General features: G+C 47.7%; 1 protein-coding gene and 3 pseudogenes across 1 annotated transcript in view; 1 reads left to right on the forward strand and 3 right to left on the reverse strand.

Moving 5' to 3' along the window:
- Positions 1 to 7,434: 7,434 nt before the first annotated feature.
- LOC134983180 (5S ribosomal RNA) lies at positions 7,435 to 7,553 on the reverse strand (annotated as a pseudogene).
- A 1,130-nt stretch (positions 7,554 to 8,683) lies between these two features.
- On the forward strand, positions 8,684 to 8,802 carry LOC134983182 (5S ribosomal RNA; annotated as a pseudogene).
- An 11,260-nt stretch (positions 8,803 to 20,062) lies between these two features.
- Positions 20,063 to 26,699, reverse strand: part of LOC134983125 (zinc finger protein OZF-like) — a 50,219-nt gene continuing 43,582 nt past the window's right edge. The window contains exon 7 of the mRNA XM_063948857.1: positions 20,063 to 22,698. Coding sequence (XP_063804927.1) covers positions 21,617 to 22,698 — 1,082 coding nt within the window. The 3' untranslated portion in view covers positions 20,063 to 21,616. The remainder of the gene's footprint in view (positions 22,699 to 26,699) is intronic.
- Positions 25,779 to 25,897, reverse strand: LOC134983169 (5S ribosomal RNA; annotated as a pseudogene).

Consider the following 26,699-nt stretch of genomic DNA (forward strand, 5'->3'; position numbering starts at 1 on the left):
CCCCTCCCAACCGCCCCGCGTCTCTCTATCCCCTCCCTGCCGCCCAGCCTCTCTATCCCCTCCCTACCGCCCCGCGTCTCTCTATCCCCTCCCAACCGCCCGCGTCTCTTTCCCCTCCCTACCGCCCCGCGTCTCTTTCCCCTCCCTACCGCCCCGCGTCTCTCTATCCCCTCCCAACCGCCCCGCGTCTCTGTCCCCTACCTACCGCCCCGCGTCTCTCTATCCCCTCCCAACCGCCCCGCGTCTCTTTCCCCTCCCTACCGCCCGCATCTCTCTATCCCCTCCCAACCGCCCCGCGTCTCTCTGTCCCCTCCCTACCGCCCGCGTCTCTGTCCCCTCCCTACCGCCCCGCGTCTCTGTCCCCTCCCTACCGCCCCGCGTCTCCCTGTCCCCTCCCTACCGCCCCGCGTCTCTCTGTCCCCTCCCTACCGCCTGCGTCTCTCTGTCCCCTCCCAACCGCCCCGCGTCTCTTTCCCCTCCCTACCGCCCCGCGTCTCTCTATCCCCTCCCAGCCGCCCGCGTCTCTTTCCCCTACCTACCGCCCCGCGTCTCTCTATCCCATCCCAACCGCCCGCGTCTCTCTGTCCCCTCCCTACTGCCCGCATCTCTCTGTCCCCTCCCTACCGCCCCGCGTCTGTCCCCTCCCTACCGCCCCACGTCTCCCTGTCCCCTCCCTACCGGCCGCGTCTCTCTGTCCCCTCCCTACCGCCCGCGTCTCTCTATCCCCTCCCAACCGCCCCGTGTCTCTGTATCCCCTCCCTACCGCCCCGCGTCTCTCTCTCCCCTCCCAACCGCCCCGCGTCTCTTTCCCCTAACTACCGCCCCACGTCTCTCTATCCCCTCCCAACCGCCCGCGTCTCTTTCCCCTCCCTACCGCCTCGCGTCTCTCTATCCCCTCCCAACCGCCCGCGTCTCTCTGTCCCCTCCCTACCGCCCCGCGTCTCTGTCCCCTCCCTACCGCCCCGCGTCTCCCTGTCCCCTCCCTACCGGCCGCGTCTCTCTGTCCCCTCCCTACCGCCCCACATCTCTATCCACTCCCTACCGCCCCGCGTCTCTCTGTCCCCTCCCTACCGCCCTGCGTCTCTCTGTCCCATCCCTACCGCCCCATGTTTCTCTGTCCCCTCCCTATCGCCCCACGTCTTTGTATCCACTCCCTACCACCCTGCGTCTCTCTATCCCCTCCCTAACGCCCCGCGTCTCTCTTTCCCCTCCCTACTGCCCCGCGTCTCTCTTTCCCCTCCCTACCGCCCCGCGTCTCTCTTTCCCCTCCCTACCGCCCCGCGTCGCTGTATCCCCTCCCTAAGGCCCCATGTCTCTGTATCCCCTCCTCCCTACGCCTCTGTATCCCCACCTTACCGCCCGCTTCTCTCTATCCCCTCCCTACCGCCCTGCGTTTCTCTATCCTCTCCCTACCACCCGCGTCTCTCTATCCCCTCCCTACCGCCCCGCGTCTCTGTATCCCCTCCCTACCGCCCCGCGTCTCTGTATCCCCTCCCTACCATCCCGCGTCTCTGTATCCCCTCCTTTTCACCCCGCGTCTCTGTATACCCTCCCTACCGCCCCGCATCTCTGTATACCCTCCCTACCGCCCCGCATCTCTGTATCCCCTCCCTACCGCCCGCGTCTCTGTATCCCCTCCCTACCGCCCTGCGTCTCTGTCCCCTCCGTACCGCCCTGCGTCTCTGTATCCTCTCCCTACCCCTCTGCGTCCCATACACGGTCCATACCACCGGCTCCTTGATACCTCCCTGACAAACCCTCACCAGGAGGACAGGAGCCATAACCCCCTGCGGTGCCCCCCATAGTTACCGGTATATTGGTGATGCTCCGCTGTGCCGCCTCCTCCCTATCCCTCACTCGGCAAGCGCAGGGCGCAAGCCCAGCACCCAGCACATGACCGTGCTGTCAATGCCCATTGGCCCTGGGAGCAGCACCAGCCTGCGCACCCTCCTCCTACTGCACCTGAGGGGGGCACGCACATAGCGCATGCAGAGGGGACTGGTGCAGCTGCGGCCGCGTGGAGACATTGCGTGCGCAACATGTCCGCGTTGCTACACCTGAAGGATGGTACGGTGTAGAGAGAGGACACAGCTGCCTCTGTTCCGCATTGTACCAGCACTCCTCTCTGTGTCTAATGACACCATATACCTCTTCATGCGGGTATGTCTATATCACATACATCCTTATCCATGTCCTATATATTGTTACACATACAATCATATAGTTATAGGTCCTGCACCCCCCCCCCCACCTGCATCCACCTCCCCCTCCACCCGCAGCATCTACATACTCCCTGCCTCATCCGCCCCCCACCCCCACCCCCGCTAATTTCTGTACATCGTGCCCTGCAGGCACCGTTAACGCCGTCGCAAGGGCCTACACCCCCTTCACCATCTCAAGCCCTTTCGTCGTGCAATATTTGACTACTGACAAACCTAGGAATGCAGGTAATACTCATACAAATATTGAACCCCAGCAATGCGTGCAGGGGTTAAGGGGGCGTAGCCCCTTTCGACGGTGTGAAGAGCGCCCGTAGGGCGCGATGAATCGCCTAGTTCTATATTATGCATGCATTATAATAATTGCCAATATTTCTCCACTTCACTGTTAATGAGATATAAGGAAGGTTCTTGTGGTTAGAGGGGAGTTTCTGGACTAGCTAGATACGTGTTGCTACACATTGGGGGTCATTCCGAGTTGATCGCTCGCTGCCGATTTTTGCAGCACAGCGATCAGGTAAATAAACGGCAAAAGTGCGTATGCACCGCAATGCGCAAGCGCTTCAAACGGGTACAAGGATTGGTGCTGGGCGATGGATTTAGCGAAGATTCCATTCGCACAGCCGAACGCAAGGTGATTGACAGAGAGAGGACGTTTATGGGTGTCAACTGACCATTTTCTGGGAGTTTCTGAAAACGCAGGCGTGTCCAGGCGCTTGCAGGGCTGGTGTCTGACGTCAATTCCAGCACCAAAAAGGCTGAAGTCTTTGCAAGGGCTGAGTGAGTCCAGAGTAACTCAGAAACTGCACAAATTGTTTTTGCAGAGCTCGGCTGCACATGCGTTCGCACACTTGCAAAGCGAAAATGCACTCCTTCGTGGGCGGTGACTATGCGTTTGCACGGCTGTTAAAAGTAGCCAGCAAGCGATCAACTCGGAATGACCCCCTATGTGCCTGTATTGATGTAATCCCCTATCAAAATAAATCTAAGAAACTATTTTAGTCGACTAAACTACAAGCTATCCCACTCTAATAAGATAAAGTGGTGCGTGATAAAGTGCCAACCAATCAGCTCCTGTCATTTTTCAAACACAAAAATGACAGATGTTGGCTGTTTGGTACTTTGGGGGTCATTCTGAGTTGATCGCTAGCTGCCGTTCGCAGCGCAGCAATCAGGCTAAAAATCTGCATTTCTGCGCATGCTTATGCACCGCAATGCGCACATACGGGTACAAAGGCCTTTGTGGTTTTGCACAGGTTCTAGCAACGTTTTCATTCGCACTGGCGGCCGCAAGAAGATTGATAGCAAAGGGGCGTTTTTGGGTGTCAACTGACCGTTTTCAGGGAGTGCTTAGAAAAATGCAGGCGTGCCATGGAAAACGCAGGCGTGGCTGGGCGAACACTGGGCGGGTGTGTGACATCAAAAGCCAACCCTCCAACGTTAGAATCAACGCACACGATGAGTAAGTCCAGGGCTGGTCTTGTTTTGCACAAAATGTTTTTGCAGGCGCTCTGCTGCACAGGCGTTCGCACTTCTGCAAAGCGAAAATACACTCCCCGGTGGGCGTCGACAATGCATTTGCACTGCTGCTAAAAACTGCTAGCGAGTGAACAACTCGGAATGACCACCTTTGTCTCTCTCCAAGCTTTGGTAAATATACACCATTATCTCAGTGGGTGCTAGCCAACGCAAGTTTCGCTTTACAGCTTTGTCAAAGCTAACCCAATTGCCTGTCACCACTGCTATTTATTTACAATAACCAATCCTAGTAATTTTTTATGTCATGTGAAACAGCCTATCAATATTGCTCTTTATGTGAATGGAATTCTTCCCCATGAGGTGTACAGCTTCACTATATGGAGAGCAAGATTATATTCACCTCCTTATTATTATGCATTGCCCGACATCTATGATGGTGTGTATTTGGTTGGCCAATGCAGTCCATCACATTAGCATATGTGAGCAAATAGTTCTGTGAATAAAACTTGCATGTCCATCTTATTTTTTAACCTTAGCCATATAAATATGAACTGCAAGTCAGATATTAGGTCTTGTTGAATTTAACTGCATAATGATATTCAGAAGGTTTTTACATCACTAACTACTTATCATATAAGCTCATCCAATATAGTTTAAAATTATAAATATAAGTGCTGTGCATTTACATTAGTGAGATACAATGTACATATACTATTCTAATAAAAAAGTAAAAGCAAATTCAGTTTAATGTATAAGCAATATTTATATAAAATTAGCCAAGGATTATATAGTGTCATTCAGGGATTATTGCCATTCAACAATAAAAAATGTGACTAATAATTTTGATAGTAAGAAATTATATTTTAAGATTTTTTATTATTAAACTAGGGAATATGGAGTTTTGCGAATTATATTAATGTGTACCATAACTGTGACCACATCACTCTACGCTCAGCGGAACTGATTGATAGTCAATATAAAGTTCTTACATTCTTCAGCCAGTGACTAGTCTGGCCCAGTTTATACGTCAGCTGGTAACCAGTCCAGTCCAGCTCTATTCTTCAGCCAGTAACCAGTCCAGTCCAGCTTAATTCTTCATCCGGTAACCAGTCCGGTACAGAACCACTCAGTGGTCTACTACCAGCAATTCATACCAAAGGCAGTTCTAACTGCTAACCAAATCTCATGTGAAAGAGTATATTCAGTCCTCTCGATTCCAGCCATGAGTTGCAGCCATAGGACTCCAGTCATTACCTGAATCAGGTAACACTGTGACTCAACCCGTGACAGACCCCACATGGTCGACAGACACAAGGTCGACATGGACAAAAGGTTGTCATATGACTGGAAAAGTTTGACAGGTTCAAAAGGTCGACACATGGTTGGACACTTGTTTTTTTCCCCCATAGTTTTTGGACTTGTCCGTGTCACAAAACTTAACCTTTAGTAACCTTACGGCGAGCAAAGCGAGACACCATGCTTGAAGCATGCCGAACCAAGAGAGCGCGCGTGGGGACACCTTTCTACAAATGGTGATCCCAGATGAAAAACCTATCCACAATTTACACCAAAAAAGCAAAAGTGTGTGTTGACCATTCTCATGTCAACCTTTTTAACCTGTGAACCTTTTCCAGTGTCGACCTTTTGTTAATGAGCACCTTGTGTCTGTTGACCATATGGGGTCAACCTAATGAATGTAGACCTAACAAATGTAGAATGTGAATACCACACCCCTTCAGTCCTTGGTGGTCACCATTAAGATACTTTAAAAAAAATGCCTATGATGTGATGGTTTTGAATTTAGCCATATCTTGATTGAAATCCTTAATAGTGCCGACATGTTCCAGTACCCTGACTTTTAAAGGTCTTACCTGTATTCAATTTGCTACATGAATATTCTAGGTGATAAATGACATCCATTGAGGTGCAGTTGATAGGATTCATAATGTTCCACTTATGATCAGATTTATCATGAAACCATAGTGTTGGAACCATGTATTTACAGAGTACATGCTTTACAACAATCAGATCCCTTCTTTTTAAACTTGGGAGTCATAATTGATGATAAATGTCTAAGGACCTGTCCTTAATGTTTCGAGATCTCCCCCTCCTGGTCTCTACACTTGATGGTAAAATATCTGCCAGATTTGAATCTGTCCGAAAAACCACCAAGAGTTTTTGTACTATGGTGTTAATGCCCCACCGATTGTTGATAGTACTTACAAATCTTACTGGTTCCTCAGTTTTCTGTTTCATTCTAGGCACAAGTAGAGAACCTCACAAAAATGTACAGCATTAGCCTACAGAAAGTAAGTAGACCCTGTGGACTGTTGCATGCCAATGTCTCCAGTATTACAATGGGGCCAGTTATTCCACTTATATATATAAACGTTTTCTCTATGTTAATATGATTTATGATTACTTACAGTGCTAGATTTGGCTGTTTCCATGAACCTCAATGTAGGCTCTAAGAAATGTAGTAATCAGTGTCTGTACAGTCTTTATTCTAGAACAGCCCTGACATATGGTACAATAACTCGTCTACTCGTCCAAAACAGGGGATCTAAGATGCTACAGTACATGTGCCTCCCTGCAAATCTCAGGGTACCCGTGGGTTCTTCCTCCTTAGTGTCATGACAGCGTCTTATAAGAAGTCGATTTCACCATTTTTGCTAAGTGCTGGCTCCTCCCTTCCCTTCTACCCCCTCCCACAGGTTGTGTAGAAAAAGTGCCCTCAGGAGAGGATGCACACTCTGAAGCTCCAGACAGTTGTCTTCAGTTTATTTTAAAACTTTTATATTTTTGGTATGGTGTTTGGGCAAAAGGATACCCGCACCCTGGGAGTTAGGGGGGCGGTTTCCGATCTCTTCAGGTGTCAGAGCCGCTTCCCCGCTGCAGGACCACCATCCTAAGAGGTTGTTGTACAGCAGGGCACTGCGCCTTAGCGATTGCAATCGCAGCACGCCACACACCCCTAACATTGCCTGAAGGTGAGGGGAGTGGTGAGTTCAAACCGGGGGCCCCGCTAAGGGGGTCCCCTGGTTCTTGGTGCGGCACAAACACGGGCGGCATACAGAACCCTCCCTGATGGGATCCACTATAGCCCACCTGTGTACACTGGCAGCGGTAGTGAAAACTATCATTTATGTGATGTTTTACACTTATATGGAGACTTTGCCAGTATAAATATATATAGAGCTTAAGCGGACTATCCAACAGGCCTATGTGTTGGCAGCCTTACCTATTCATCTACAAGGAGAAAAAGTATGACTCTAGTTTGGGCGCACTCTTATTATTGTTTACTTTTCAATTATGATCAAATGAGAAATGATAATGACATTTTAGGCTTGTACTCTACACCTCATTAGAAAACTCGAAACTGGATATATACTGCACGTATGACCATGTATGAAAATTGTATCAGGAAGGAACACCATTAAGTGTTACACAATAATGTGTGGAATGTTCAGATCCTTAATTATACCTGGATAATTGCATAATGGAGGGTGGCTACATCACAAGCAACCTCCGTCTGCTAAGAATCTGTACAAACTTGGTTTGTATTAATACAACCCTGAATAGGGTAGGGTTAGTGAATGAGAGAGCCCACACACTATGTGCTGATATCTGGTAGTTAGCCACTGTCTTAGATTGGTAAACTTATTAAGGATTAGGAGAATAGTAGGAATCAGTAAAGTAGTGATACTGCTGTTGGCGTTATTGCCCTAGGTAGATCTTCCTACTTCACCGGGTATTCCCTAGTAGTCACCCGTCTAGGTACTGACCCAGCCCACCTCCGTTTAGCTTCCAAGATCGGACGAGATTGGGCGTGAACGGAGGGGTATGGTCGTAGAGAGAAATTGCCCTACATCGCCAATGAGAGTGCACCGAAGCGGAAGGATGGATTCCTTCTCGGGAGAGAATATAATAAGAATGTATAGATAATAAGATGTGAATCTGCTGTCCCCGTTAGACTGGCGGGACGTGTCCCGTAGGGGACTAGTCCGCCTGAATCGTGGATGAGAGTTCACGGAAGGAAGGAAAGTGAGAATGTAGAAAAAGAATTACAAAGTCATATAGGACACATATTTGGACGTTCTTAATTTCTTGCGGTCACCTGTTGGATTTCAATTAGATATGCGTCTTGGTGATGATAAGCAGTATCGTACAGATGATACAATTAAGAAGAGAAGCATAAGGTGCCGAGAGATAAACACACTAAATATTCACTTATGACAGTGGAAAAGTATGAATTTTTAAACAGTGGTGGGCACTCGGTATTTTTTGTTTGAAAAATAAATATACACACAGTATTGATTGAATATGCACTCCTATGAGAGGGTATTGCAGGTGGTGTTCCTGCTTGGAATACCTGCTAGTCTTGCAGGAAAATAAGTTATTTTAATATACACACAGACTTGTTTATATATACACACCTATGAGAGGGTATTGCAGGTGGTGTTCAATACCTGCAATACCCTCTCATAGGAGTGCATATTCAATCAATACTGTGTGTATATTTATTTTTCAAACAAAAAATACACACATTTTTTAGGTAAATACCGAGTGCCCACCACTGTTTAAAAATTCATACTTTTCCACTGTCATAAGTGAATATTTAGTGTGTTTATCTCTCGGCACCTTATGCTTCTCTTCTTAATTGTATCATCTGTACGATACTGCTTATCATCACCAAGACGCATATCTAATTGAAATCCAACAGGTGACCGCAAGAAATTAAGAACGTCCAAATATGTGTCCTATATGACTTTGTAATTCTTTTTCTACATTCTCACTTTCCTTCCTTCCGTGAACTCTCATCCACGATTCAGGCGGACTAGTCCCCTACGGGACACGTCCCGCCAGTCTAACGGGGACAGCAGATTCACATCTTATTATCTATACATTCTTATTATATTCTCTCCCGAGAAGGAATCCATCCTTCCGCTTCGGTGCACTCTCATTGGCGATGTAGGGCAATTTCTCTCTACGACCATACCCCTCCGTTCACGCCCAATCTCGTCCGATCTTGGAAGCTAAACGGAGGTGGGCTGGGTCAGTACCTAGACGGGTGACTACTAGGGAATACCCGGTGAAGTAGGAAGATCTACCTAGGGCAATAACGCCAACAGCAGTATCACTACTTTACTGATTCCTACTATTCTCCTAATCCTTAATAAGTTTACCAATCTAAGACAGTGGCTAACTACCAGATATCAGCACATAGTGTGTGGGCTCTCTCATTCACTAACCCTACCCTATTCAGGGTTGTATTAATACAAACCAAGTTTGTACAGATTCTTAGCAGACGGAGGTTGCTTGTGATGTAGCCACCCTCCATTATGCAATTATCCAGGTATAATTAAGGATCTGAACATTCCACACATTATTGTGTAACACTTAATGGTGTTCCTTCCTGATACAATTTTCATACATGGTCATACGTGCAGTATATATCCAGTTTCGAGTTTTCTAATGAGGTGTAGAGTACAAGCCTAAAATGTCATTATCATTTCTCATTTGATCAGAATTGAAAAGTAAACAATAATAAGAGTGCGCCCAAACTAGAGTCATACTTTTTCTCCTTGTAGATACATATGTACTTCCTTTTTATGACCCTGGGCGCACCGCCATACGGACAGATAGGGATTTCCAATATATGATCGTCCATTTCTGGCTTCTATATCATTCCCTGTATTTTTGAATCTATTTCTGTGCAAGATCAACAACCTGTGTTTTTTCAGCCTTACCTATTCCACAATCTCTAAAGGACCGCTCTACAAGATCAGTGGGGTCTTCCTGGGCGGCTGCCCGTGGAGCCTCGGCCTTACAACTATGCCAAGATACTATCTGGTCGGGGAAGAACACCTTTGTGATGTTCTACACGTTTGATACCCTGGCCAAAGAGGATACCCAGTTTGGGCAGGCGGTGCTGCAGACGTCTCCGCACATTCCCGCCCGTTCTGGAAGCTTTGGGATGTCCCCATCGTACTAAGTCCCCAGTATCCCTTATGGATGCTAGAGAAAATAGAATTTTAAATACCTACCGGTAAATCCTTTTCTCGCAGTCCATAAGGAATACTGGGCGCCCGCCTCAGTGCATTGACTTTTCTGCAGGTTTTCTCTTATATAGTTACCTGTTCAGCTGGTGCTGTTTGTTACCAGCCGTCGCTGGTCAGTTTATGTTATTGGTGTGCTGGTGTGTGAATCTCACCACTCGTTGTTATGTTCCTTCTCTCAAGTATGTCCATTCTCCTTCGGGCACTATTTTACCTATAACTGCCTGTGGGGGTGGGGGGCATAGAGGGGAGGAGCCAGCACACCTAGCTGAAGAAATTTAAAGTGTACCGGCTCCTTCGGACACCGTCTTTACCCCATTGTACTAAGTCCCCAGTATCTCTTATGGACTACGAGAAAAGGATTTATCGGTAGGTATTTAAAATCCTATTTTTTTTAAAGAAGGTGTTGCTCTCAAAAACAGCATTGAATGATGTATAGTCCATGATTTCCTCATGTCAGGATTGGAACAATAAACAGCTCAGATTTGGGACTGGGTAATTACACTAATGAGGCCATGTCCCTGGCAGATTAAAGGCGGGTACACATCTGTACAAATATCGTCCGGTTCTCCCGATACCAGGAAAATGTGCCGTGCGTCGTAAAGGTGCGTAGGCTGTGCCGATGCAGGAGCAGTGGCCAATAAATGGCTTGTAACGCTCCTGTAATTGTCAAGACCAGGAGCTGGCATCTTGTGTGTTGCATGTGACCTTCTGATGGCTATAGAGGAGCCACTACCCCAACCCCACCCCCAACTCACAGGAGGTCACACGGGGTTGTGACTCATTACACACACTGTCTGGCTGATCAGGAGCATTAAACCAATCAACCGGGGATCGCGTAGATTATTGTCCTTTATATATATATATAGTGCCACAAGGGATCCTCAGCACAATTACAGAGTAAATGTGAACACACCTTAAGGGACTGATAAGGAGTTGCCCCCAATTCCGCACCACACAGGGATCTCACAACCTTTAGCACCCGAGGCCCCAAAAGGCAAGTTTGTACAACCATGGACAATTCATGGTCTTACGGATCTCCCCTTGGAGCTTAGTGGGTGTAAATGGGCGTTAGAAGATAGGATCAGTGTGCTGTGGGTATGTAGATGGGTGTGAGCAGAGATCAGGCTTATGTCTGACAGAGGACAGGGCTGGTGCAAGTCCGCAGTGATGGTGATGTGGCCACACTGCACGCAGTATACATGACAATGGGGGGTGTCCCAGTGGAGTCCCAGGAAACAGAATATAGGAACCTGTATGCAGACCCCTATAGGAAATAGTATAACAGATATACAGCCAACTTGAAATTAACATGGGACCACCCCAAACACATACTCTCTCCCCATATTGTTCCGTTGCTGTCCCCCTTACACACACTCTTCCTCACCCTTCCATACTTTGTAGTCCATGACCCCTTACACACACTCCCCCCCCCCCCCCCCTCCATACTGTGTAGTCCCTGGCCCCTTACACACACTCCCCCCCCCCAATACTGTGTAGTCCCTGGCCCCTTACACACACTCCCCCCCCCAATACTGTGTAGTCCCTGGCCCCTTACACACACTCCCCCCCCCCCCCCCTCCATACTGTGTAGTCCCTGGCCCCTCACACACACTCCCCCCCCCCCTCCATACTGTGTAGTCCCTGACCCCTTACACACATTCCCTTCCCCCCTCTATACTGTGTAGTACCTGGCCCCTTACACACACTCCCCCCCCCCCCTCCATACTGTGTAGTCGCTGTCCCCTCACACACACTCCCCCCCCATACTGTGTAGTCCCTGGCCCCTTACACACACTCCCCCCCCCCCCCCTCCATACTGTGTAGTCCCTGGCCCCTCACACACACTTCCCCCCCCCCCATACTGTGTAGTCCCTGGCCCCTTACACACACTCCCCCCCCCCCCTCCATATTGTGTAGTCCCTGGCCCCTTACACAAACACTCCCCCCCCTCCATACTGTGTAGTCCCTGGCCCCTTACACACACTCCCCCCCCCCCCCTCCATACTGTGTAGTCCCTGACCCCTTACACACACTCCCCCCCCCCTTCAATACTGTGTAGTCCCTGGCCCCTTACACACACTCCCCCCCCATCCAAACTGTGTAGTCCCTGACCCCTTACACACACTCCCCCCCCCCCTCCATACTGTGTAGTCCCTGACCCCTTACACACACTCCCCCCCTCCATACTGTGTAGCCGCTGTCCGCTTCCACACGCACTCTCCCCTCCCATACCGTGTAGCCAATGTCCCCATCCACACGCACTCTCCCCCCCATACATGTAGTCCGTCCCCTCACACACACTCTTCCCCTCTCCATACTGTGTAGTCGCTGTCCCCTCACACACACTCTCCCCCTTACGGTGTAGTCGCTGTCCCCTCACACACACTCCCCCCCCCTCCATACTGTGTAGTCGCTGTCCCCTCACACACACTCCCCCCCCTCCATACTGTGTAGTCACTGTCCCCTCACACACACTCCCCCCCCCTCCATACTGTGTAGTCGCTGTCCCCTCACACACACTCTCCCCCCTCTATACTGTGTAGTCGCTGTCCCCTCACACACACTCTCCCCCCTCTATACTGTGTAGTCGCTGTCCCCTCACACACTCTCCCCCCTCTATACTGTGTAGTCGCTGTCCCCTCACACACACTCCCCCCCCCCCTCCATAATGTATAGTCGCTGTCCCCTCACACACACTCTCCCCCCTCTATACTGTGTAGTCGCTATCCCCTCACACACACTGTCCCCCCTCCATACTGTGTAGTCACTGTCCCCTCACACACACTCTCCCCTCCATACTGTGTAGTCGCTGTCCCCTCACACACACTCCCCCCCCCTCCATACTGTGTAGTCGCTGTCCCCTCACACACACTCCCCCCCCTCCATACTGTGTAGTCGCTATCCCCTCACACACACACTCCCCCCCCCTCTATACTGTGTAGTCGCTGTCCCCTCACACACACTCCCCCCCCCCTCCATACTGTGTAGTCGCTGTCCCCTCACACACACTCCCCCCCCCCCTCCATACTGTATACTCGCTGTCCCCTCACACCCCCCCCCTCCATACTGTGTAGTCGCTGTCCCCTCACACACACTCCCCCCCCCCCCCCCCTCTATACTGTGTAGTTGCTGTCCCCTCACACACACTCTCCCCCCCTCCATACTGTGTAGTCGCTGTCCCCTCACACACACTCTCCCCCCCCCCCTCCATACTGTGTAGTCGCTGTCCCCTTTTCTCTTGACGTCCTAGTGGATGCTGGGAACTCCGTAAGGACCATGGGGAATAGCGGCTCCGCAGGAGACTGGGCACAAAAGTAAAGCTTTAGGACTACCTGGTGTGCACTGGCTCCTCCCCCTATGACCCTCCTCCAAGCCTCAGTTAGATTTTTGTGCCCGGCCGAGAAGGGTGCATTCTAGGAGGCTCTCCTGAGTTTCTTAGAAAAAGTTTAGTTTTAGGTTTTTTATTTTCAGTGAGACCTGCTGGCAACAGGCTCACTGCATCGAGGGACTAAGGGGAGAAGAAGCGAACCTGCCTGCTTGCAGCCAGCTTGGGCTTCTTGGCTACTGGTCACCATTAGCTCCAGAGGGACCGAACACAGGCCCAGCCTCGGAGTCCGGTCCCAGAGCCGCGCCGCCGGCCCCCTTACAGAGCCAGAAGCAAGAAGAGGTCCGGAAAATCGGCGGCAGAAGACATCAGTCTTCACCAAGGTAGCGCACAGCACTGCAGTTGTGCGCCATTGCTCCTCATGCACACCTCACACTGCGGTCACTGAGGGTGCAGGGCGCTGGGGGGGCGCCCTGAGCAGCAATAAAAACACCTTGGCTGGACGAAAATACATCACATATAACCCCCAGGGCTATATGGATGTATTTTAACCCCTGCCAGAATCCATAAAAAAGCAGGAGAAAAGTCTGCGAAAAAGGGGCGGAGCCTATCTCCTCAGCACACTGGCGCCATTTTCCCTCACAGCTCCGTTGGAGGGAAGCTCCCTGGCTCTCCCCTGCAGTTACTACACTACAGAAAGGGTTAAAAAAGAAAGGGGGGCACTAATTAGGCGCAGTATTAATAAAACAGCAGCTATAAGGGGAAAAACACTTCCATAAGGTTATCCCTGTATATATATATATATATATATAGCGCTCTGGTGTGTGCTGGCATACTCTCCCTCTGTCTCCCCAAAGGGCTAGTGGGGTCCTGTCCTCTATCAGAGCATTCCCTGTGTGTGTGCTGTGTGTCGGTACGATTGTGTCGACATGTATGAGGAGGAAAATGGTGTGGAGGCGGAGCAATTGCCTGTAATGGAGATGTCACCCCCTAGGGAGTCGACACCTGAGTGGCTGAGCTTATGGAAGGAATTACGTGACAGTGTCAGCTCTTTACAAAAGACGGTTGATGACATGAGACAGCCGGCTACTCAGCTTGTGCCTGTCCAGGCGTCTCAAAAGCCATCAGGGGCTCTAAAACGGCCATTACCTCAGATGGCAGATACAGACGCCGACACGGATACGGACTCCAGTGTCGACGATGAAGAGACGAATGTGACTTCCAGTAGGGCCACACGTTACATGATTGAGGCTATGAAAAATGTTTTACATATTTCTGATAATACAAGTACCACTAAAAAGGGTATTATGTTTGGTGAGAAAAAACTGCCTGTAGTTTTTCCTGCATCTGAGGAATTAAATGAAGTGTGTGATGAAGCGTGGGTTTCCCCCGATAAAAAACTGATAATTCCTAAAAGGTTATTAGCATCATACCCCTTCCCGCCAGAGGATAGGGCACGTTGGGAAACACCCCCTAGGGTGGATAAAGCGCTCACACGTTTGTCTAAACAGGTGGCACTACCGTCTCCTGATACGGCCGCCCTTAAGGAACCTGCTGACAGAAAGCAGGAGAATATCCTAAAATGTATATACACTCACACGGGTGTTATACTGCGACCAGCAATCGCCTCAGCCTGGATGTGCAGTGCTGGGGTGGCTTGGTCGGATTCCCTGACTGAAAATATTGATACCCTAGATAGGGACAGTATATTACTGACTATAGAGCATTTAAAAGATGCATTTTTATATATGCGTGATGCTCAGAGGGATATTTGCCGACTGGCATCAAGAGTAAGTGCGCTGTCCATTTCTGCCAGAAGAGGCTTATGGACGCGGCAGTGGTCAGGTGATGCGGATTCCAAAAGGCATATGGAAGTATTGCCTTATAAAAGGGAGGAGTTATTTGGGGTAGGTCTATCAGACCTGGTGGCCACGGCAACTGCTGGGAAATCCACATTTTTACCCCAGGTAGCCTCTCAACATAAGAAGACGCCGTATTATCAGGCGCAGTCCTTTCGGCCCCATAAGGGCAAGCGGGCAAAAGGCTCCTCATTTCTGCCCCGTGGCAGAGGGAGAGGAAAAAGGCTGCAGCAAACAGCCAGTTCCCAGGAACAGACGCCCTCTCCCGTTTCTGCCAAGTCCTCAGCATGACGCTGGGGCTTTACTAGCGGACTCAGGCACGGTGGGGGCCCGTCTCAAGAATTTCAGCGTGCAGTGGGCTCACTCAAAGGTGGACCCCTGGATCCTTCAGGTGGTATCTCAGGGGTACAAATTGGAATTCGAGAAGTCTCCCCCTCGCCATTTCCTAAAGTCTGCTTTACTGACGTCTCCCTCCGACAGGGAGGCAGTATTGGAAGCCATTCACAAGCTGTATTCCAAGCAGGTGATAATCAAGGTACCCCTCCTGCAACAGGGAAAGGAGTATTATTCCACGCTGTTTGTGGTACCGAAGCCGGACGGCTCGGTGAGACCTATTTTAAATCTGAAATCCTTGAACACTTACATAAAAAGGTTCAAATTCAAGATGGAGTCACTCAGAGCGGTGATTGCGAACCTGGAAGAAGGGGATTATATGGTGTCTTTGGACATCAAGGATGCTTACCTCCATGTCCCAATTTACCCTTCTCACCAAGGGTACCTCAGGTTTGTGGTACAGAACTGTCACTATCAGTTTCAGACGCTGCCGTTTGGTTTGTCCACGGCACCCTGGGTCTTTACCAAAGTAATGGCCGAAATGATGATACTCCTTCGAAGGAAGGGAGTTTTAGTTATCCCTTACTTGGACAATCTCCTGATAAGGGCAAGATCCAGGGAACAGTTGGTAGTCGGGGTAGCACTATCTCAAGTAGTGTTGCGGCAGCACGGTTGGATTCTCAATATTCCAAAATCGCAGCTGATCCCGACGACACTTCTTCTATTCCTAGGGATGATCCTGGACACAGTCCAGAAAAAGGTGTTTCTCCCAGAGGAGAAAGCCAGGGAGTTATTCGAACTAGTCAGAAACCTCCTAAAACCAGGCCAAGTGTCAGTGCATCAATGCACAAGGGTCCTGGGAAAAATGGTGGCTTCCTACGAAGCAATCCCATTTGGCAGATTCCACGCAAGAACTTTCCAGTGGGACCTGCTGGACAAATGGTTCGGATCGCATCTTCAGATGCATCAGCGGATAACCCTGTCACCATAGACAAGGGTGTCTCTCCTGTGGTGGTTACAGAGTGCTCATCTTCTAGAGGGCCGCAGATTCGGCATTCAGGACTGGGTCCTGGTGACCACGGATGCCAGCCTGCGAGGCTGGGGAGCAGTCACACAGGGAAGAAATTTCCAGGGCTTGTGGTCAAGCCTGGAGACATCACTTCACATAAATATCCTGCAGCTAAGGGCCATTTACAATGCCCTAAGCCAAGAAAGACCTCTGCTTCAAGGTCAGCCGGTGCTGATCCAGTCAGACAACATCACGGCAGTCGCCCACGTGAACAGACAGGGCGGCACAAGAAGCAGGAGGGCAATGGCAGAAGCTGCAAGGATTCTTCGCTGGGAGGAAAATCATGTGATAGCACTGTTAGCAGTGTTCATTCCGGGAGTGGACAACTGGGAAGCAGACTTCCTCAGCAGGCACGACCTCCACCCGGGAGAGTGGGGACTTCACCCAGAAGTCTTCCACATGATTGTAAACCGTTGGAAAAAACCAAAAGGTGGACATGATGGCGTCCCGCCTCAACAAAAAACTGGACAGGTATTGCGCCAGGTCTAGGGACCCTCAGGCAATAGCTGTGGACGCTCTGGTAACACCGTGGGTGTACCAGTCAGTGCATGTGTTCCGATCCTCTGCCTCTCATACCCAAGGTACTGAGAATTATAAGACGGAGAGGAGTAAGAACTATACTCGTGGCTCCGGATTGGCCAAGAAGGACTTGGTACCCGGAACTTCAAGAGATGCTCTCAGAGGACCCGTGGCCTCTACCTCTAAGAAGGGACCTGCTCCAGCAAGAACCCTGTCTGTTTCAAGACTTACCGCAGCTGCGTTTGACGGCATGGCGGTTGAACGCCGGATCCTGAAGGAAAAAGGCATTCCGTAAGAAGTCATTCCTACCCTGATCAAAGCCAGGAAGGATGTGACCGCAAAGCATTATCACCGCATTTGGCGAAAATATGTTGCGTGGTGCGAGGCCAGGAAGGCCCCAACGGAGGAATTTCAACTGAGTCGATTCCTGCATTTCCTGCAAACAGGAGTGTCTATGGGCCTAAAATTAGGATCCATTAAGGTTCAGATTTCGGCCCTGTCGATTTTCTTCCAGAAAGAACTGGCTTCAGTTCCTGAAGTTCAGACATTTGTCAAGGGGGTGCTGCATATACAGCCTCCTTTTGTGCCTCCAGTGGCACCTTGGGATCTCAATGTAGTTTTGGGGTTCCTAAAATCACATTGGTTTGAACCGCTTAAATCTGTGGATTTGAAATATCTCACATGGAAAGTGGTCATGCTGTTGGCCCTGGCTTCGGCCAGGCGCGTGTCAGAATTGGCGGCTTTATCTTATAAAAGCCCTTACCTGATTTTTCATACGGACAGGGCAGAATTGAGGACTCGTCCTCAATTTCTCCCTAAAGTGGTTTCAGCGTTTCACCTGAACCAGTCTATTGTGGTACCTGCGGCTACTAGGGACTTGGAGGACTCCAAGTTGCTGGACGTTGTCAGGGCCCTGAAAATATATGTTTCCAGGACGGCTGGAGTCAGAAAATCTGACTCGCTGTTTATCCTGTATGCACCCAACAAGCTGGGTGCTCCTGCTTCTAAGCAGACTATTGCTCGTTGGATTTGTAGTACAATTCAGCTTGCACATTCAGTGGCAGGCCTGCCACAGCCAAAATCTGTAAATGCCCACTCCACAAGGAAGGTGGGCTCATCTTGGGCGGCTGCCCGAGGGGTCTCGGCTTTGCAACTTTGCCAAGCAGCTACTTGGTCAGGGGCAAACACGTTTGCAAAATTCTACAAATTTGATACCCTGGCTGAGGAGGACCTGGAGTTCTCTCATTCGGTGCTGCAGAGTCATCCGCACTCTCCCGCCCGTTTGGGAGCTTTGGTATAATCCCCATGGTCCTTACGGAGTTCCCAGCATCCACTAGGACGTCAGAGAAAATAAGAATTTACTTACCGATAATTCTATTTCTCGTAGTCCGTAGTGGATGCTGGGCGCCCATCCCAAGTGCGGATTGTCTGCAATACTTGTACATAGTTCTTGTTAACTAAATCGGGTTATTGTTGTTATGAGCCATCTATCCAGAGGCTCCTCTGTTATCATGCTGTTAACTGGGTTCAGATCACAAGTTGTACGGTGTGATTGGTGTGGCTGGTATGAGTCTTACCCGGGATTCATAAATCCTTCCTTATTGTGTACGCTCGTCCGGGCACAGTATCCTAACTGAGGCTTGGAGGAGGGTCATAGGGGGAGGAGCCAGTGCACACCAGGTAGTCCTAAAGCTTTACTTTTGTGCCCAGTCTCCTGCAGAGCCGCTATTCCCCATGGTCCTTACGGAGTTCCCAGCATCCACTACGGACTACGAGAAATAGAATTATCGGTAAGTAAATTCTTATTATTGCTGCTTCATTTCCTTTTCCATTTTTTTTTTTAACTCATGTTTAAATAATTTTAACAGAAACAAGAGCACAGCTTGGTTGGTAGCAATAGGTGTTATTGCATTATTTGTGTACAGACCATAACATAGCATGCCATATCCATATACACAATGGGGGTAATTCAGAGTTGATCGCAGCACCAAGTTTGTTAGTAATTGGGCAAAACTATGTGCACTGCAGGGGGGGCAGATATAACATATGCAGACAGAGTTAGATTTGGGTGGGTTATATTGTTTCTGTGCAGGTAAAATACTGGCTGCTTCATTTTTACAATGCAATTTAGATTTCAGTTTGAACACACCCCATCCAAATCTAACACACTCTGCACGTTATATCTGTACCCCCTGCAGTGCACATGGGAGGTCATTCCGAGTTGTTCGCTCGCAAGGCGATTTTAGCAGAGTTGCTCACGCTAAGCCGCCGCCTACTGGGAGTGTATCTTAGCATCCTAAAATTGCGAACGATGTATTTGCAATATTGCGATTACAAACTTCTTAGCAGTTTCAGAGTAGCTTCAGACTTACTCGGCATCTGCGATCAGTTCAGTGCTTGTCGTTCCTGGTTTGACGTCACAAACACACCCAGCGTTCGCCCAGACACTCCCCCGTTTCTCCAGCCACTCCTGCGTTTTTTCCGTAAACGGTAGCGTTTTTTCCCACACGCCCATAAAACGGCCTGTTTCCGCCCAGTTACACCCATTTCCTATCAATCACACTACGATCGCCTGAGCGATGAAAAAGCCGTGAGTAAAAATACTACCTTCATAGCAAAATTACTTGGCGCAGTCGCAGTGCGGACATTGCGCATGCGCACTAAGCGGAAAATCGCTGCGATGCGATGAAAATTACCGAGCGAACGACTCGGAATGACCACCATGGTTTTGCCAAATTGCTAACAAACTTAGTGCTGCGATCAACTCAGAATTACCCCCAGTGTACTGTTGTGTCATCTACCTACTCCCTAAATAAACAGTAACAAAATATAGATCTAACATCACACTGACTGTAATACATATTCCTATAGCCACTGTGTTATTAAAAAACATAGGCCAGCAACCAACATTAAATAGACATAAATATAGACACTTCGTACATGGGGGGGGGAAATCCAATTAACCTCAGTAAATTACCACAGTAAATGGATTACCAGGGTGCTACACAATTAGCCCCGATAGCCAGCATCTAGCGGGGATTATTCTTCGGGGGATCCGTTCAATTTGCCGGCAGTCTATTCCCACCCATAGAGTGGGAATAGAAACTGTTGTGAGTGCAAGGATACTCAACAACCCCCCCCCCCCCCCCCTCCCCATGGACATTTTTCAGCCAGGTCATAATTGGACCTTCGGTCAAAAATGGTGCCCATTTTTATTGGCCAAAAGAATGTGCACACCTGATTAGATACCCCCCCAATAGATATAACAGAAATATAAAAATAATCACATTTATAAAAGGTGTCACATACAAACTACAATTGTCAGTGACACAGGCAGCCATTTTGGGGGCATTCTTTAGAATAATCGATCACATCATGAAGTTCTTGCAATAATGGCGCTGGTTTTCAATGAATTGATAGGTTGCATCTCATGGATGTTGTATAAGCCACAGAATAGCTGTCTCCACTGTTTGTTATGCTGTAGTTCTTACAAGAACTATCCTCAGTTGTTACTGCGGGTGCGGGCTGGGAGAGAATCAGGATGTCACGGAGGGGGTGGGGCTTAGCTCACTGCACTACAGACATCAGTGCCGTAACACACCCCGTCAGCCAGACACTTGGGATTACCCTGCAACTGGGGTCAACGGAAGATTTTAATACAAAAAACAATGGGCTATTTTAGTTTTGGAAAGGTGATCAATGCAGAACCAAAAGCTACAAATTTCTCGGTAAAGTTTATAAAAACAATAAAAAAAAATTTTTTAAAAACCTTGAATTTACTCCCTCAATTTTTCAAAAACAAAAACATTTCTTCAGCCATTTTGGGAAGATTTTATTTTGCCATATCAATAGGAATGCTCAAAGTGGAATGGCATTTCCTGGGAATGAAAAGCCTTCTACAAAAAACCCCCCCAAATATATAATTTATGTGGGTGCTGCATAAAGCCATCACAGATACTCATGTTGTCTAAATAAACACAGCACAGGGGTGAGAAAGCATCTCAAAGGGTTAAACGTACTAAGGTGGGATTCAGATTCTATTTATTATCTTCTAGTAACAGCTAGATAAATGTTAAGTAGAATCTGATTGGTCCTCTAATTCACTGTTGCTCCCCCATGTGCCACCTACACTCCTCTGACCGGCCGAGGCATGGACTCTACAAGACCTCTAAAGGTGCACTGTGGTATCCAGAACCAGGATGTTACCAGCATCTCCTGTAAATTGTGAGCTGGAGCTATCATGGAGCATAGGCATTAATCTAACCCATACTACAGATGCTTAAGAGGATTGAGATCTGGTGAATTTGGAGACCAGGACAACACTCATCATGTTCCTCAAACCCAAACCATTCTTGGGCAATGTGTGCAGTGTGCATTATTTAGGGTCCATAAACACTGGCCTTGCATAAAGGACAAACAGATAGATATACTTTTTCACTTATTATATGTTATTTAGGACCTTATAAAACAACGTGATCTTAATACTATGCACAGTGATACCCAATGTCTAATAGTATGAAATTGCTGTATGTTCAAGTCTTCTATTGATGAAACACATTATACCTATGCCTGTACATGGTAATTAAATTATAACGTTACTATACTGTGTGAGGGAAGCTTTAAAAGGCCCTCTAGAAATCGGTGATGTCAACACAAACAGTAAATATAGGTTTACACTAATTTATCATTTACACTAATAATATCACCATCATCATAATAATCAGATTATGACTGCAACCCTAGGTTGTCTATCACCTCACAGTAATGTTTTTTTTTCCTGTGTGAATTCTCTGATGTACAACAAGGGTTGTTTTTTGTGTAAAACATTTCCCACACTCAGAGCATGAATATGGCTTCTCACCTGTATGAGTTCTCTGATGTCTGATTAAAGAAGATGTATCTGTAAAACATCTCTCACACTCAGAGCACGGAAACGGCTTCTCACCTGTGTGAGTTCTTTGGTGTCTGACAAAAGCTGATTTATCTGTAAAACATTTCTCACACTCAGAGCATGGAAACGGCTTCTCACCTGTGTGACTTCTCTGATGTACAGCAAGACCTGATTTATGTGTAAAGCATTTCCCACACACAGAACATGGAAATGGCTTTTCACCTGTGTGACTTCTCTGATGTCTTACAAGACCTGCTTTCTGAGTAAAACATTTCCCACAATCAAAGCATGGAAATAGTTTATCACCTGTATGAGATCTTTGATGTGTAACAAGATCGGATTTATATATAAAACATTTCTCGCACTCAGAGCATGAAAATTGCTTCTCACCTGTGTGAGTTCTCCGGTGTAGAACAAGACGTGATTTACGTCTAAAACATTTCCCACACTCAGAGCATGGAAATGGCCTCTCACCTGTGTGATTTCCCTGATGTGTAACAAGAGCGGACTTCCGTGCAAAACATTTCCCACACTCAGAACAAGAGAACGGTTTCTCACCTGTGTGAACTCTAAGATGTAAAGCGAGATGTGATTTATGTTTGAAACATTTCCCACACTCAGAACATGGAAATGGATTCCTACCTGTGTGAGTTCTCTGATGTTTAACAAAGCTTGAAAGATAGAAGAAACATTTCCCACATTCAGAACAGGGAAACCTTTTAGCACCTGTAGGGCTTGTGCTCTGTGTAACATCATCTAACGTATCAGCAGAACAATCTTTATGATTAGAGGGATCAGATGACGTATCTCCTCTGTCCAACACCGGCTGTGCATTTAGTGTAATAGGGGTTTCTCCTGCAGAATTTTGGACGATGTTATCTTCTATTTTATAACATGAAGATAAAAGATGACTCTCCGAGGTATTCCTGCTTCTGCATCCATCTGTTGGAAATAAAATAGATCTTTGGAAATTAGATTTTCTTTCTGCATTGAGAAAAAGTTCATACTATTGTTTGCGTGGCCCCATAGGAGACTCTGTAGTTGTTGCTCTAACCGGCAAATACAGTAGAGCCACCTTAGCGGATTCCTGCTCGCCCCTCCCAAGGTCACAGGCAGAGATTGGAATAATCACATGTCTGAGTTGAGCAGATTGGACTGAGTTATAGCTTAACCCGTGTAGGCATACAAGCCGCAAAGTTCTGTGATTAAATATGAGTGTGTATCTAAAAGGGCGCAAACCAGACACCTGCTGGTAACTAGTACTGTGCACTAGGTTTTCTATACATAAATGGTTATTTAAAAAAAAAAAATATGGAATTTATGGTCTTACCTGGTAAAATCCTTTTCTTTGAATCCCTGGGGGGCACAGGAGCATTATGCTGGGTATAGGTTGATGAGGGAGTGAGCAGGCAACAAAGGGTTACGTTTTTTGTGCCCAGCATGCTTTAGTCTCTCCATCCCCTATACCCCGCCACGCTAGTTTTATTAGCAAGCCCAAGGCAGAAGATGGGAAGGAAGACCAACACACAAACACACAAGACTGACAGGAGGACTGGCCACATACTCACTAGTACAGGAAGAAGAGACCGCAAGTCAGATGGATCAGGGAGGGTGTCCTGTGGCCCGTATGGACACAAAGAAAAGGATTTAACCAGGTTAACCATAAATCTAATTTTTTTTATCATCCACTAGAGGGCACAGGAGCATTGCGTAAGGACATCCTAAAGCTGTCTCCTGAAGGGGCGGGGACACTCCTGGAATGTGCTAAGGACACTATGCCAAAAAGCCAATGCAAAAGTGTCAAACGCATAAAAACCTAATAAACCTCTGGGCAGAGGACAGTGAGGCCACCATGAAAAGTTGCATAGCGGAGGTCCCACAGGTAGCTGCCCAAGAAGCTCCAATGGAATGAGTCGAGTGAGCTGTGACCCCGGCAGGGACCAGAAGTCTCGCTGCAAACTAGGCCCAGGGAATAGTCTTAACGGAGCCACATGGCCAAGGTCTGTTTTGAAGCCAGGCAGACCCATTTGTAGGAATCATAAAGGACGAAGAGGGAATCCAACTTATGAATATCTCTAGTGCTGTTCACACAAATGCGCAGAGCCTGCATAACATCCAGAGAGGGCTCCTCCGAAGAACCATCCACAAAAGCTGGAACCACTATCTCCTGGTTAACATGAAACCTGAAAACTAGCCTTGGTAGGTGGCCCAAACTAGTGCGAAGGACTGCCCTGTCTGAGTGAAAGACCAGAGAGGGCGAGCACCAGTATAAGGAACTGAGATCAGACACCCTTCGGGCTGAGGAGATGTCCAAAAGGAAAAATGTCTTGCACGTGAGACATTGGAAATACACTGTATTCACAGGTTCAAAAAAGGGGCTGATTGGAGATCCCTTATAACCAGGAACAGGTCCTATGGAACAACAGTAGGCCCATATGGTGGCTGGACATGTAGCACACCCTGTAAGAAAGTTTGGACGTCTGGTAATTGAGTCAGCTGACGCTAAAACAAAAGCGAAAAGGGTAGAGACCTGTCCCTTCAGCAAGGAAAGTCAGACACAGATCCAGACCTGTCTGGATAAAAGATAATAGGCGGGAAAGCTGGAAGGCACATGGACTGAACCTTCTGGCAAAGTAAGACTTCCAAATCTGATGATGAATCCTGGCTGAGGAAGGTCTTCTGTCTCTTGAGCATGGTCTGAATGACTCTATCGTAAGAACCTCTTTTCCCTAGGATGGATGTCTCCAGAGCCATCCCATCAAAGCTAAATGGTCCCAATCCGGATGAAGGCAGGGGCCCTGCGATAGGAGATCCATCCGCCTAGGAAGACGCAGTGGATTGTTGATAGAGAGACTCTGAAGATCTGCATACCATACACGACGAGGCCAATCCGGGGCCACCAGTATAATCGTGCCGCCTTCGCTTTTGAACCTGCTGAGGACTCAAGGTATTATGTAGAGTGGAGGGAAGATGTAGAGGAGTGGGAACGTCCATGGAGCCGTCAGCACATGTACTAATAAGGCAGCGGGGATTCCTTGGTACCTAGTGGTTGTAACGGGACGCCATCATATAAATCAAATAGAATATCGAGAAGACGACGACTCCTTTTTCGGTGCACTCTTAAGGGCCCTACACACTGGCAAATCTCACTGCACAATATGAACGTTCTCGTTCATTATTGAACAAGAACTCGTTCATATCATGCAGTGTGTAGGCACCAACGATTAACGATGCACGGCCCCGCGCTTGTTAATCGTTGGTGCCCACTCGCTTATGCATGCAGGCCAACATGGACGAGATTGTCCATATTAGCATGCACTGCTATGGAGCCAGGTGACGGGGATAGCAAAGAAACTTCACTCCCCCAGTCACCTCCCCCCTGCCGCCGGGTCGCCCGTCGGCTGTATCTGCCATCGGGCAGCTCGATGGCGGATAGGCGAGTGTGTAGGGCCCTTTAGAAATATCAAATAGATGTTGCATAATAACTATTAATAAATTATTTTGTGTATCAAAGTATAGAGTCAATGCAAAAAATTATGATAATGCAGGAAATACTGCAAAATTACAAAAAAGAACAAAGAAATACAAAATACAAACACTACACGTATTTAAAAGCAATGGTCAGTGGTCCGATAGTCAGTGATCTTATGCAAGAACCAAATTGTATGATCTTAATAGGTCTAAAGTATTAATTTACCAATCACTTCGACTGACCAAAATAAACGGTTAATTTGTGTAGTAAACCCCCACTGGGTTGATAGCTGTTTGATTAATGCAAGTTATCTTACAGAATCATTCTTTAAAGTCTCTAGGTTTTAAAGTTGACCATATCATTCCCAGAGCAAGAAGAACATGGGGTATCCTAGGCTCAGGAAAAAGTGAAATGATATGGATGCTGGGGTAGTCAAGCTATTACAGGAGGGACCCACATACTGTTGAATGAGTACTAGGTCCCAGTAGGAAGAAAGAGAAGTGGTGAATCTGCTGTCAGTGTTAGGCACAGAGTATCTCGATTCCCCAGACTTCTACAACACTTGTTATTCCCAGGAGGTCTCCCATCCAGGTACTAACCAAGCCCACCACTGCTTAGCTTCCAAGATCAGACGGTATTGGGTGTTTACAGTGTGGTATGGTAGCAAATATGCGCAAATGTATTCAGTCCTCTGGGATCACTGAGAGTTCACCTAGTGAGGTGAATGAGGATAGACAAGGACTGCAGAGAATAAGAAGACTGGAATAGTGGTAGTGGTTTCTAGTTTGAAGGCAGTAAAGGCGGTGTTGCTGTCAGTGTTAGACAGGGGTAATGAGGTACACAGCTGAGCCTTGTCTTTATTCTCTGGTACCCCCAGAATCACTGTTGAGAGTCTGTATGAGAATACAGATGGAAGCAGTAATGCATCCCGGATTGTTAATTAACTAAGGTACCTCTTGCATGTCAGCCATTGAGAAAACACAGATGCGGCAGAACTGTAATTCAGGGTCATTAAATTCAGAATGTAACATAGTAACATAGTAATTGAGGTTGAATAGATGCAAATTGTCCATCGTGTTCAACCTGTTTTAAGTTGTGATGAATCTACATACCCGCTAAATAATGTTTTATGACTAATTAGCTACTATAACTCATGTTACCCCCGGATTAACCACGTTGATATTTTAAGTATTATAACCTTGGATAGCTTTTTTATTCAGAAATGTATCCATTCCTTTTTTAAATCCAATTACCGAGTCCTCCAATACCACCTTGCCTGGCAGGGAATTCCACATCCTGATTGCCCTAACAGTGAAGAACCCTTTCCTCCGTTGCGTTCAGAATTTTCTCTCCTCCAGTCGCAGCGAGTGCCCACTTGTCCTAAACTGTGTTCTTTTAATAAATAATTCCTCTGATAACTCTTTGTGATGTCCCTTTACATATTTGAAGATAATAAGAATTTACTTACCGA

Source organism: Pseudophryne corroboree (genome assembly GCF_028390025.1).
Source record: "Pseudophryne corroboree isolate aPseCor3 chromosome 3 unlocalized genomic scaffold, aPseCor3.hap2 SUPER_3_unloc_1, whole genome shotgun sequence".
Lineage (NCBI taxonomy): Eukaryota > Metazoa > Chordata > Amphibia > Anura > Myobatrachidae > Pseudophryne > Pseudophryne corroboree.